Source organism: Podarcis raffonei, chromosome 2 (assembly GCF_027172205.1).
Source record: "Podarcis raffonei isolate rPodRaf1 chromosome 2, rPodRaf1.pri, whole genome shotgun sequence".
Lineage (NCBI taxonomy): Eukaryota > Metazoa > Chordata > Lepidosauria > Squamata > Lacertidae > Podarcis > Podarcis raffonei.
The window spans coordinates 49,272,128-49,286,335 of NC_070603.1; the positions used below are offsets into that span (position 1 = coordinate 49,272,128).

General features: G+C 38.5%; 1 protein-coding gene across 2 annotated transcripts in view; it reads right to left on the reverse strand.

Annotated features, from left to right (window-relative positions):
- The window catches only part of SLIT3 (slit guidance ligand 3), a 405,171-nt gene that overhangs the window by 94,787 nt on the left and 296,176 nt on the right, over window positions 1-14,208 (reverse strand). For both annotated transcript variants that reach the window (XM_053376507.1, XM_053376506.1), the window contains exons 17-19: window positions 9,287-9,430; window positions 7,116-7,259; window positions 2,532-2,695 (exon numbers count right to left, since the gene is read on the reverse strand). In XM_053376507.1, coding sequence (XP_053232482.1) covers window positions 2,532-2,695; window positions 7,116-7,259; window positions 9,287-9,430 — 452 coding nt within the window. The remainder of the gene's footprint in view (window positions 1-2,531; window positions 2,696-7,115; window positions 7,260-9,286; window positions 9,431-14,208) is intronic.

Sequence of the window (14,208 nt, forward strand, 5' to 3'; positions counted from 1 at the left end):
CAGCCTCCGCGTCTTCCCTGGCGCCCTCCAGAACTTGGTGCCGTGGCGCCCTGCGCCACTAGCCTCTATGGCTAAGATGTCCCTGGATATCTCGCTAGTAATCATAAATAACTGAGTAAAATTTTAAGTGTCTTCTGAACACTATATGGGGAAGAAATGCAAGCTTGCTCAGGCAACATTTCATGCCAAGTGCAGTTTTCTATCTTTCTTCTTCCATAAGCAGATGCCTATGCTGGATCAAAAGTCCTTCTGTGCCTATAAGGGCACAAGTTGGATTCACCCTCAGTTACACTGCTGAGGCCTGGTTCACACATGCATTTTTGTCACTCTGTTTGTCTATTTAATTACTGTATTCTTCATGATTGACAGCTAAATGTGTGACTTTTAAAAAAGCATTTAATATGATGTGAAATATGTCAGTTTTTATTTCTTAGTACTGAAAGTATTGATCTGATGTGTAGAGATCTTTCCTATTCCGATTAGTTCAAAAGGGTTCTAGAAGGTTTTTTCTCTTTGTGAAAGAAGGTTTATTTCTATGTGAGAGAAACAGGAAGAAGGTTTCTGATGTTTGGGTTATTTTTCTGGGAAGCGGCATACAGCTGGTTTAAACTGGTTTTGTTATCCTTTCTGTCAAGGTCAAGTGGACTATAATACTAAGACCAGGAGGAGTCTGGGTCTCACTCATTTTCTGTTTTCTGTCTGTTTTAGTGCTCTGTATCTGTATGCTGTAGTGATAAGGTTTAGTCTTATAAGTCTGTAAGTTTTATTGTTTTTTGCTGCAACTGGATTTTTATGGACTGTGCCAATCCTGAATGTACTGGATTTGTGACCATTTATGCCTTCAGTACCAGTAAAGCTCTGCTGAATGGAGTACAATTGCCTCTGGTCTGTTTTTTTAGAAACTCTGCTACATGTTTAAGTTCTTTCCTCCTCCGGTGCTGGACGACAAGATAACAAGAAAATTCTATTTGTGGTGGACTATTTGATGATACAATATATTGATGAATATGCAGTTATGAACCAATCTGAAATATCAGTCTTTCCTGTCTATTATTTTGGTGAAAACTAAGTGCTTTACAATATCACGTGCAGCTTGGTATGGATTATATTTATTTGTCAAAGAGAAGACTCTGAATATGTCACATTCCTTTAAAAAAAATTATAAGGATTTTTGTTTTTGACAAGTGCAATGAAAAATAAAGGAACAAAATGAGCTAAGCATCCACAATAATTAGAGATCCATCTGCGCATGTATAAAAATATCTAGTATTTCCAACATGGGTGATGATTTCTATAAGACAGAGTTTATAAAACAGATTAAACCTCACAACTAGAGAGCAGGAGGCTAGTGTTACAAAATTAAGCCTTTGAAGTGAAGAACAATAAAGCATGGACTTCTACTCAAACTAGTATGTGGCTTCACAAAGCACCAGGGAGAAAACAAACTGTGGTATCCAAACACATGTCTAGAAATATTTTGTAGAGTATATATTCAATTGGGCCTATAAAAACTGGAATGTTCTGTAATTCAAACAAGGTTGTACTGAACATTGTAACAAAGAATATAGCCTCTGGTGATTATTCACATACTAGATTTTAACTACTTTTAGGCATGCACATGGGAGACCAAATTCATCAGATTTTTCCTGTCCTCTCAACACTACTAGTACAGAAGTACCTTCTATTTGAACATAAATTTCAACACTTGATAGGAAGGTACAAGAAATAGCTTACATTATGACTGTAAAACTGATAATTTCCATTGATAAAGTAACATTAATGCAGACAAATGAGGAGTTGTAAATGTTAGTTCCAGGTAATCCGTTGGGAGGGCCCTAAGGCTCTCCCCTATGCAACAGGATCTAAATTTACCCTTACTAAGCTTAATGAGAATTGGTCGGATTTTTAAGCATTTTTAAAACACACACCCCCCAAAAAAACCCACACAACTTGAACATTAGGAGTTCCAAAACCTAGAAGTTCTATTTTGGTTATTTCTGTATCAGGAAGTTTTTAATGATTGATGTTTTATTATGTTTTACATATGCTGTAAGCTACCCAGAGTGGCTGGGGCATTATTATTATTATTATTATTATTATTATTATTATTATTATTATTATTCTAGATGCTCAGTTTTAAAGTGCAGATATGTAGTGTCAAGAAACATTACTTAAAATTCATACAGGTGTTCAGTTCAAAAGCAGTTATTTCCTTTACTATCAAATAGACTAGAGAAAACTAGTCCATATGAGGATGTGAGTTCAAGAAAAATTCTACCAAGCAATACATTTGAAGGGGAGAGGTAAGAGCATGTTTATCTATTAATGTGAAAAAATGAGGTGCCTAAGATGGAAGGATTTTGAATTATATTGCCAAAACCCAATTTTGGGATGCATTAGACACTGAGATAGCAATGTTCTCCTATTGACAGGTCAGGTCTTTCAAGCTACTTAAGATATAGCCAATACTACAGATTTCACCAGAAACTGCGCCGGGGCCTCGTTATTCTGTTTCTAGAAACTGTTCTTACCGTCACATGTAAAGTCCTGTGTAGCCACATCCTGAATTGGAATTTCCTTCAAGAAAAATGGTTTCTGGCAACGTGGATTTCCACTGACGATCCTCCTCTTCCTTAACCATTTCCCCAACCATGCCAAGTGGCAGTTGCAGTTAAATGGATTAGACAGCAAATTACTGGATGGGAAATGAGGTAAAATGTAGTGACAGTCATTGCAGAAATCTAGGGATGGATTTTTCAAAAGCAAATTGGCAGTCAGGCAAATGAGGTCTGTTAACTATCTTACAAAGGAAGCTGTATGTCCAATGGCTGCATTTTCTTTTCAAAAATGAGACACTTGAGCAGGAAGCAACTGTTCATCACTCAATGCGCTTTTGTCTATGCTCTACCACTGTTCTCCTGATCAGACACTGACAAATCACAGCCTGCAGGAAAGTAGTCAATCTGTAATATGTTTCAACATGCCACTTACCTGGCTTGTACTAAAGGCCAAACTAAAAATGACATAGAAGATCTGTGAACACGATCTCTTATCAATTTGTTTTTAATTAATTTAAAAAAACAACAGCTACAGTACTGGATCAGTACTGTACTGCTGGGAAAAGGAGACATTCAACCCTTTCCTATGTATTTTCCCGCTTTAAATCACCCCCAAAGCTTCTATTTGTCTCATGGTGATAAAATACAGGTAACCTTTAATATGTGTGTTAAAGAATACTTCAATATAGTTTCAATCCAGCTGTTATACACTAACAGGAATTCAAGCTAACAAATCATGTTAAGAAATATATTGACTGATGGTGTACAAAAGTCTTCCAAATCCATTTTGGCTAACACAGGGTTTTTTATTAGTAAAATTGGTTGTACACATCATATATCAAAAGCATAACGGAAATGTGCCATCAAGTAAGGTTAAGAGCAGTGAGTAAGAGACATTTTAAAAAAAAACACAAAAAAACCTCACAGGTGTAATTCCACTACTAGAGTTCAAGCCCGGCACTATGCAATGCATTAATGCATAAAACTTCAGTGACATTTTTATTGCCAATGGTTGGGAAGGAAGGGATCAGCATACAGCCATACTAAGATCCTGGGATTCTAATGGTTATGTGAAGATAAGCTCAAATACATCACAAGGGGGGCATGTGACTGCCAGACTCAAAAGCCACAACTAAAAAATAAATGTCAACCTGGTCCCTGGATTTCAAATCCCTATACTGGGCCACTTTTAATGTGTGATGTTCTGTTGGGTTGTTGTTGTTTTCTGTATATTATGTTGGAAGCCACCGGGAGTGGCTGGGGCAATGCAGTCAGATAGGCAGGGTACAATAAATAATAATAATAACTATATTATTATTATTCCATCAAGTTAAGCTGAGAAAAAATGATTTTGAACATTCAAGACCCTTTCTTATGCTACTAGGCCAGGGGTTGTCAACCTGGTTCCTACCGCCCACTAGTGGGCGTTTCAGGATTCTAGGTGGGCAGTAGGGGGTTCTACAGCACAAGCTGAATCCTCCTTCCATTGAGCACTGGTGGGGGAGTAAGGAAATTTTACCATCCAGAAAGATGCATTAGTGGGCAGTAGATATAAAAAGGTTGACTACCCCTGTACTAGGCTACAATGGATTTCTTTGAACAACATGAAAGCCAAACTGTGGCTTACAGGGAACATGCAAACATGCAGGCTCCTAGAGGCATTCACAGCCACTTTGCTCTCCCCTGGTTAATTTTTATTTCTGTGCTGCACTGGGCTAAGCCAAACTTTGGTCATAGCTTGTGCTTAGCAAGGAGAGAGCCTGGGTTTGGACAACTTGCTAAGGTAAATATTGGCTTTGCTCAGCACGACAAAGGAGTAAACAGGACCCTTCCAGGAGCCCACACATTTACACAGTCTAGGTATGCTACATTTTGGCTTAACTTGTTTTGTGAACTACGGTAGGCCAATAGTTCTTTCCAGTTACAAACTATTTATGAATACAGCAAGTATTTATTTTGAAATATTTCCATATCATACTTGCATTAAAAAGTGTCAAAGTTGGTTTACAAAACATGCTTGCTACAGTTAGAGGTGTGCCAGTTACGTTGGAATGTGTGGCGTAGTCTTTAAATGATACTTTACTATCAACTTTACTATCAAACTGATATATTTGAATTTAGTCCCATTAGCTCCAATAGGTCGTAAATCAATTAAAGATGTAAGTAGAACTAGTAACCGAGTTGCATAAAATACAGCTCGACTGACTGCAAAATCTTGGGTAGTATAAATTAGTAGCACAAATTAAGCCTTTGGGAAAATGCATCCATTTAAGGTTACATGGATAATGCCTTTTGCAACTTTAACGTTACGGTGTACCTTTCCCCGATTAATGTAAGCTTATTAGATAAATTGATTATTAGATTTACTCATATCTTGGCAAAGTCAAACCCCTTTCCACAGCACAATTTAGATGTCTATAACAGGATAATGATGGCCAATGTCACTGAAAGTATTGGACAGTAAAATAGCTTCACTGTGTAAAATTATTTTCAATGAAAACAACTGAAAATCATCAAAGGGACAATAATGTGCAGCATTATTAAGGCATTGACTGTGATATTAGAGAACAGAATTACAATTTGCAAACAGTGACAGTTAAAAGGTTACACAATTGGATGAGCATATTTTCCTCTCATGAGAGTCACAGTCACTCACACAGAGGTAGGACAGTGAGGCTTCTGGAAAGTTGATTAATATTTCATTTTATTATGGCTTACATAAGAAAAACACAGGTTAACTATTGAAATCCAGGCTGCATACCATGCTGGAAAAAAGTACTCAGCCATATTTTTAGGCAAAACTCAGTGGATTAGAACGGAGTTAGATTCAGTGATGCCAACCTAACAGTGAAATGAAACCTGCTTTTTCAATGGGGCTTTCGGTGTCTCTTCTTCCTGCTCTAGTTCCCATGAGCCCCCAAATTCTGCTTTGCTGAGGGTCAACCCTCTGGAGCAGATTTTGGGGGTGCATGAGGCTGCAGAGGGAGGAGAGGTTGAAGAAGCACCACAATCAGATGCTTGCTTCAGCTGTGCTGTGTATCACCCAATGAACTTAAGAAAGATAAGCTATTTATGATTCAGATATGGAGCAATGTCCAAGCTACACTTTAAAATGAGTATTGTGCCCTTTTAATTCACATGACACACAAGCTATGCATAAATATGGTTGCATATGGCTTGGCATGAACAAAATGGCATGAGTACCTCAGAAATGAACCAGCTGTATCTAAATGCTCTAACCTCATGCCTGAAGTAAGCATTTAATTCTCCTTGTTAATGATGACTCTGTTTATAGCCAAAAAGAGAAGTGTAAGGCTGGAATCCTAGCCCTGCTTACCTGGGAATAAGCCCATTTGAATTCAATAGGGACCTACTTTTGAGTAGACATGGTTAGGATTGTGCTGTGATTCTTAAAAAGTACTGTGAGGCGAAAAATAAATAAAACTGATGTTCTGCCAAGTTAAAAACTGGAAAGAAATGTGAGCATTCTAAAGTGGCAATTAAAATAAAGAATGATGAGGCATACAAATAGAACACTTCAAAGGGCCTTAATGGATGCAGAAAAAGCAAACCAGAACAAAACTTGTAAGATTTGTGGAAGAGAGATTAGTGAGAGGCCTTAAGGATCTAAGTCATGAAATTTAAATTCACATGATGCTAGTAGGAGAACCATTTGTTATACAAGTGTTACTGATGCGTAGGTTTGGCAGGAAACACTTTGTTCCATGTTACAAACCACCCAATGATATTTGGATGAAAGTTGGTATACAAATTTCATCATCATCACCATCACCACCACCATCATCATCATCTTTGGCACAACATATAAGGGATTAGCCTTGTATAAGAATCTGTCACTGCAGTATTCTTGCCCCCCAGCATATAAACATAAACATATGCTGAATTCATTCAGTGCCAGCAATAATCTCCTTTGCAATTTATATAACCTGTTTAGGGGCAACAGGAATGTATCAGAATTGGTCCCAGAACAGATATGAAGCCATTGCTTGAGCCTTTACTTTTATTTTTGAGATATACAATGCATTGCTATACATATCTCCTCAGAAGTAAATCCCATTGAGTTCAATGGGGCTTACTTTCTGGTAAGTAGGTACAGGATTTCAGGATTATGCACCTCGTACATTAGCTCATGTGTACTGGTTAAGAAACTAAGCGATAAATCAGAAATTTCAAAACCTGTCTCTCTTAAGTAAGCTGATGCTTCTTGGTCCAGGGCCCCTGTCTGCAACATGGAACAATTATGCTGACCTCCTAATAACTAAAGGGTTATTCTAAGGACCACAAAGATAAAGTAACTGAAGTTCTTAAACATTCTCATGCAGTATACAAATGCTAAGTAATAGTAATAGTAATAATGATAATAATAATAATAATAATAATAATAATAATAATAATAAACCACAACCATAAATCTACTTGAACAGCTGTTGGATAATTTTAAAAAGAAAATATATTGATCTTTCTCGCTTTCATGTGATTAAATTAGTTTTAAAAGCCAAATTCAACACTTAAAGTGACAAAAACAGTAATACTTACATTGTAGATAAAGAAACAAGTGTATTGAAAGCTCCAGGTGTGATGGTAGTGATGCGATTGTCATACAAAGAAAGTAATCTTACTGAGCTCAATCCTGTGAATGTATCATTGTTCACACAACTGATTATGTTGCTTCTGAGCATCCTGAAATGATTTAAACCTAGAATTAGAATTCCTTTATTGAAAGAGGGCAGGTGAAGGAGACACCACATGTGTAGGCGAGGCAATCAAAAGGCATAATGTGCTAGATAAATATTAGTAGCTCAGTAGTAAAGCAATGCTTTGCCTGGCATCTCGAAACAGAGCTACACAGACTGTCTTAAACTCTAGAAAGCTGCTGCCAGTCAATATAGACAGTACTGAGCTAGATGGACCAATGTTCTGACTCGGTGTTAGGCATTTTCCTATGTTTCAAGTGAGGTAGGGAAGGGAAGTTGTGACAGTTATTTTCTAGGGAGCTGCAAGTTGTTATGGGGATTAAGGAAAGAAATGGGAGTGATCCCCTGGTGTTTGGTTTTTATGAGCTTTTCTAATAAAGTTCAGAATTTTTGTTATATTTTCAAAGGGGAGCTGCCCACCACTATTAGTGAAGAGTGCTTCTGTACACACATGGCCAAATTATATATTGGGTGTTATAAAGACAAAAGTCAACTGTAGCCCCTGTTAAAGCCCAGTGTCAGAGATGCAAAAGAAGGCCTTGTCTCTGAGGCACTGGGACTGGGAAGCTGGAGAGCATACAGTAAGGCCTTAAAGGAGCCAAAGTCTGCCTACTCAGAAATATAGCTTCAGTTCAAACAAATAATCTTTATTAATACAATTTAAAAATAGTTCTCAGACTTCTGTTATAGGGCAGCCTATAAATAGTTAACATAAGTGAATAAAAAAAATGGCAATGCCTGTAGGTCCAGTGTGCTCATCAAGTGAAATATAGTGAAATATCTGAAACTACAGAGGAGTTTTATGTTGCCAGGTAGTGGTTCACCTCTGTGCGATTTAGATTTACAGACAAATTCTGAACTTGTTTCTGATGTAGAGGAATGAGATGTTTCATTGCAATGGTACACAGGACATACAACAATAGTATAAACCTTCTGCCTCTAATGTAGTTTTGTTTTAAAAATACTTATCTAAAAAGATAGTTCAGAACAGTGCTGTTTATCATTATCCATTAGGGGGCTATGATGCTTCTACAACAGGGGGGAAATGCAGCTCAAAGTAGAAAAGGATTTCTGAGCAGTTTCAGTGCTGGGAAAATGTAGTATATGCACCAACCCTTACTTTGTGATAGGTCTTCAAAACAAGATAACTTCCCTTTGACACTAGGAAACGGTATGCTTGCTCTAGAACATTAGAAATGTCTTGTTCTTATAGGGCAAGGAATTATTAAGACAAGTAGCACAGGTTTGTTAGACAGCTACAGTGGAACCTTGGTTCTCAAACGGCTTAGCTGATGAACAAATCAGCTCCTGAACGCCAAAAACCCAGAAGTAAGTGTTCCAGTTTTCAAACTTTTTTGGAAGCCGAACGTGTGATGTGGCTGTCGGCTATTGTTTCCGGGGCACCTGCACCAATCGGAAGCCACGCCTTGGTTTGCAAACATTTCAGAAGTCGAACGGACTTCCGGAACAGATTACATTCGAGAATCCAGGTACTACTGTATTCAGTACTGTCAGAGAGACTTAAATTACCCACCCAAAGATTACAGTGAAACTACTAACAGATTAGATTAGGGATTTAGCACGGATCTATGCATATGCAAAGTATTAAATATTAAGTCTTGTTCCCAAAAAGGATGCTGTCAAAACCAGGAGCACTGATTTACTACATCAGTGATTCACAGTACAGTGGTACCTTGGGTTAAGTACTTAATTCGTTCCGGAGGTCCGTTCTTAACCTGAAACTGTTCTTAACCTCAAGCACCACTTTAGCTAATGGGGCCTCCTGCTGCCGCCACGCCGCCGGAGCACGATTTCTGTTCTTATCCTGAAGCAAAGTTCTTAACCTGAAGCACTATTTCTGGGTTAGCAGAGTCTGTAACCTGAAGCGCATGTAACCTGAAGCGTATGTAACCCGAGGTACCACTGTATAAGTGATCAATAAGCCAACAGATAACAGTTGTTTCTTTCCTCTGTCCCCTTTCCCCACCAAAATAAAAAACATTTTATACTTACAGCGTCTTGAGCCCTGTGAGACCTCTAAACATTCGCCCATGCACAGATTCCAGCTGATTCCCTGTCAACATCAGTTCCTGAACCCCTGCTGCCCCATCAAAAGTGCCTTCACGAATCTCTTTGATCTTGTTGTTACTCAGGTTTCTGAAAGTGGAAACAAATTAGATAGGCAATATTATTTAAGAAGGCTACATGCTTTCTGTAATACAAATACAGACATGCTTGTATGGGACAGTGAAAGGAGCAAACAATCGGTATAACATATATTAAAAGGATAGAAGTCGAGGTATTTCCTGCTGTCAAAGCTGCCCTCATTTTCAACTTTTATCACACCTCCCATTATTTCAAAGATATGCATGACATGAAATCAAGGGGCTAGCATACAGTTCCTTGATATGTTTACCAGCATATCTGCCTTTAATTACAGGGCATCACCAATGTAAAGCTGTAATTGGTGACATTGCGCTGGCATAGCAGCAAGGTTGCTTCCATCCTAAGAATCTGTTTTTCTTTGCAGGTTATAACCCTTTATGTTCAATATATATACTATCACACAGGAACACCTGAAGTTTGACTGCGGGTAGAAAATCCAGGAAATCCTGCAATATTAAACCCCAAATTCATCAACTATTTCAATTAATTAAGCTTAGAATTTTTATTTTTATTTTACATAGCAGCTGCAAGTTTTTCCAGTTGACAGGTTCCCAGTCATTTCACCCTGAACCAAGTCAGCATGCATTTCCTGATTAGTAAATCCTGGTATAGAAAATATAATGCCAACAAGGTTAAGGGAGAACCTTGTAGTGTTTTCTGATAGACTAGCTGCAAGCAAGTAATAAAAAGTTTACATTGTCACACTAAGAAACAAAAACCAGAAAACTCTCAAACCTAAGTGTTGTACACAAAATGGTAAAATGCGGAACAGGCCTGGTTCACTGAATTACAGTCCTAAAAGATGTGAGGTGAGGTAGAGAAGGAAATATGGAAATAGGAACAAACAAAAATGGAGGAGCGGGGCTTATGTGACAAATAGGTGAGAGAGGAAATGTATTTAAGCCGCTGCTTAAAGATGGACATACATCAGCCAGCCATAAAACTCAGTTTTATTTATAAGAAACAACAACTGCAAATAATTCATTGCGAACATGACAGCAGCACAGATCAGGCTTGTATGTGATGAGAAGACTATAATTTGTAATAGTTATTATTGGGTGAAAGTAATTTTGAAGGCTGGGGTTAGGCTTTGTATGAGTAACTGGTAGCCTGGTTTCTGTCTACTGAACAGCAGAGACAGCCTGGCTGCACAGCTTGTGACCCATCACCCCTCTTGCAGTCTGAGTCAATAAGTGAAGGAAGCAGCGGCAACAATAAAGCACAAAAATAACCACAATAATATGAGCTGCTCCCTCCCCCCATGTCTCTTAAAGCAGCTTCATGCCTTTTTACTTCTATCCATACTATAGAGATTAGAGTTTATGTTTAATGTCAGAGACAGCTTAGAAACAATATTATGACAGATGCATTTCATCTGGTACTGAGCTGTTGTCTGATGAAAAATTTAGTTAAGCATCTCTTTTAAATCTTCAGATAATGCAAGGCTCTTTTTGCTGCTATCATGTATTCTTGTCTAATGATCAGTGCCACTTAGAGCCACTATTCTCATTACATTTAACAGACACAGGCACATGCTTGTGAAATTTATTTATATGGGCAAATATACAGTAAAAAAAACCCAAGGACATAGGTTAATTGTATCTCTGAGGAGGCTGCAAAATAGTGAGCCTCAAATTGGCAGGGTACCTGTACCTTGTTCAGATACCGATTTGTGTATAGTAATGATCATGTCACACTTGCCCATGCTTTTACAAGCAGTATGAATAATGAGAACATGCCCATACCTGTAAAATCTCACAGGAGGAACAACCTTGACTTTATGCATGCTTTCAGGTTCAGTGACTCAAGCTGGCTAATTAAGATACCTGTTTTTTATTTCTAGATAGTATTTTTCCAACCCAATCTATCCTTTTAAATATTCATTTTTGTTTTATTCTAATGAAAAAACACACACATAATGGCCTGGATCCAAAAAACTTTGAGAGAAAAGTGTACAGTACATATGTCAGTGGTATGCTATGGACTCCTCCACAAGCAACAGCAGTACAGCCTTGCAATGGCCTGGTTAACATGTAACACTAAACCATAATTTAGCTCTGCATGGATGTGCCAAAACAACCCCAAATGAGGTGTCAGGATGCATGCATTGCCCCTCCATCCTTCTTCTACTGTGCAAAGGTTGCAAGGTTTTTAGCTGGGGCAATTAGAGTAAGACCCACTATTTGACTATTGATTCAAAACCCTAAAATGTATTTTATGTAATTGACTTTTTATTTCTGTTCTTTGTATATCGTATTGTTGTTTCATTGCTATGGCCAATGGCTGATGCAAATAAAGATTTATTCATTCATTCTTCTACTGTGCAGCCAAGAGGAAGGAGCTTAATTTTACTTTTACTGCTTAACATTAATTTCAAGCTAAAAATGTGGGTTTTAAAAAAAATTGGTCACTTTTCTAAGGCAACTTCAGACTATGGTTTATGAAACTGCCTCATTAAATTACCCAGTATTATGAATCAGGATTCCTTGTTTGAATATAACACTAAGCTGTGATGTATAGCATAAGTGAAATTAAACTTTTCAAAAGTCCTCCACCTGGCCTAGTAGGAGGCTCATGCACATAGCGCTAAATCATTATTTAGTGTTACATGCAAAAGCAGTAAATGTGACAGTGGTTGTGTACAGGAGACTAGGTGAGTAAGGAAGATACAGGTTGCAACACAGAATTCTACTGAGTCGTGTTTAGGAAAAAATGTGTAAAGTACTTGACTATGCTACCACTCAGTGGATTTGTAACTGGCTGACTGACCGAACCCAAAGGGTGCTCATCAATGGTTCCTCTTCATCCTGGAGAAGAGTGACTAGTGGGGTGCCACAGGGTTCTGTCTTGGGCCCGGTCTTATTCAACATCTTTATCAACAACTTGGATGATAGACTCAAGGGCATCCTGATCAAATTTGCAGATGACACCAAACTGGGAGGGGTGGCTAACACCCCAGAGGACAGGATCACACTTCAAAACGACCTTGACAGATTAGAGAACTGGGCCAAAACAAACAAGATGAATTTTAACAGGGAGAAATGTAAAGTATTGCACTTGGGCAAAAAAAATGAGAGGCACAAATACAAGATGGGTGACACCTGGCTTGAGAGCAGTACATGTGAAAAGGATCTAGGAGTCTTGGTTGACCACAAACTTGACATGAGCCAACAGTGTGACGCGGCAGCTAAAAAAGCCAATGCAATTCTGGGCTGCATCAATAGGAGTATAGCATCTAGATCAAGGGAAGTAATAGTGCCACTGTATTCTGCTCTGGTCAGACCTCACCTGGAGTACTGTGTCCAGTTCTGGGCACCACAGTTCAAGAAGGACACTGACAAACTGGAACGTGTCCAGAGGAGGGCAACCAAAATGGTCAAAGGCCTGGAAACAATGCCTTATGAGGAACGGCTAAGGGAGCTGGGCATGTTTAGCCTGGAGAAGAGGAGGTTAAGGGGTGATATGATAGCCATGTTCAAATATATAAAAGGATGTCACATAGAGGAGGGAGAAAGGTTGTTTTCTGCTGCTCCAGAGAAGCGGACATGGAGCAATGGATCCAAACTACAAGAAAGAAGATTCCACCTAAACATTAGGAAGAACTTCCTGACAGTAAGAGCTGTTTGACAGTGAAATTTGCTGCCAAGGAGTGTGGTGGAGTCTCCTTCTTTGGAGGTCTTTAAGCAGAGGCTTGACAACCATATGTCAGGAGTGCTCTGATGGTGTTTCCTGCTTGGCAGGGGGTTGGACTCGATGGCCCTTGCGGTCTCTTCCAACTCTATGATTCTATGATTCTACTGTGCAAGTACTTTCACAAATAGAGCTTCTCTAGATTAGGGGTGTTTTAAAATGGGAAGCCACCCTGCTATGTGGGGAAGAGACTTTCTACAAGAAAGAACTGGAACTGGAATGCCAAAAGCTGCTAAATATTGGATTCAGAATTTAGTGGATGGCTTCCACATGAAACAAATGAAAGTTTCTTGTAGTTGCCAAAGGCTGAGATGATACACCCTTACTTGATGCAAGACATGTTCAGGTGATTAACATTATGGATCAGGTTTGAAATGCCTAATCCAAACTACAATAAATAGCTTCACACAGATGCACGTGTTTCATGGCAGGTAACATAATAATGTGCAAAATGTATTTTGTGAATTGACACTAAACTCCCAAGTTCTGCCAACATTTTATGTAACAGTGACACGGGAGAGATTCCCCCACCCCCCAGCTCATGAAATATTTTCCACAAGCAAGCACTCAGCATGCTAGTATTATATTCAGATATTCTTTTCCTCCTAAGCACTTGCAGTTCACATTCATTAGAGGCAAGCATCTAATGGCTTTTCAGTATTCATGATGAGCTATCATGTAAATTTGTACCAAGGGACTTCTTAAAAGCAGGCACAGTTGACCCTGAAATCAATTGTGTCAATGAATCCTTTGGGTCCACTTAAGCACATGACTTATTGACAGAACAGACAAAGGCTCCAAGTGAATGCTGCCCCATATATACTGTTATTGCATACCAATAATGCATTTTAAGTTGTCTTATTATCTAGGTATTGCTTTGCCTCCTTTGATACGGTGGACAGAGAGAAAATGGGGAAAGCTGGAGAGATTTAATGTTTAGAGATATTACCATATTAAAGCTTTAAGGTATAACAGATTTTGCTTCCGGCACAATATAAGTGCCAAAAAATGGAGGTATCTAGAAGACTGTTATATCATTTTCAGTATAAAAGTTGACATCTTCAGACTGGTGTAGGTAA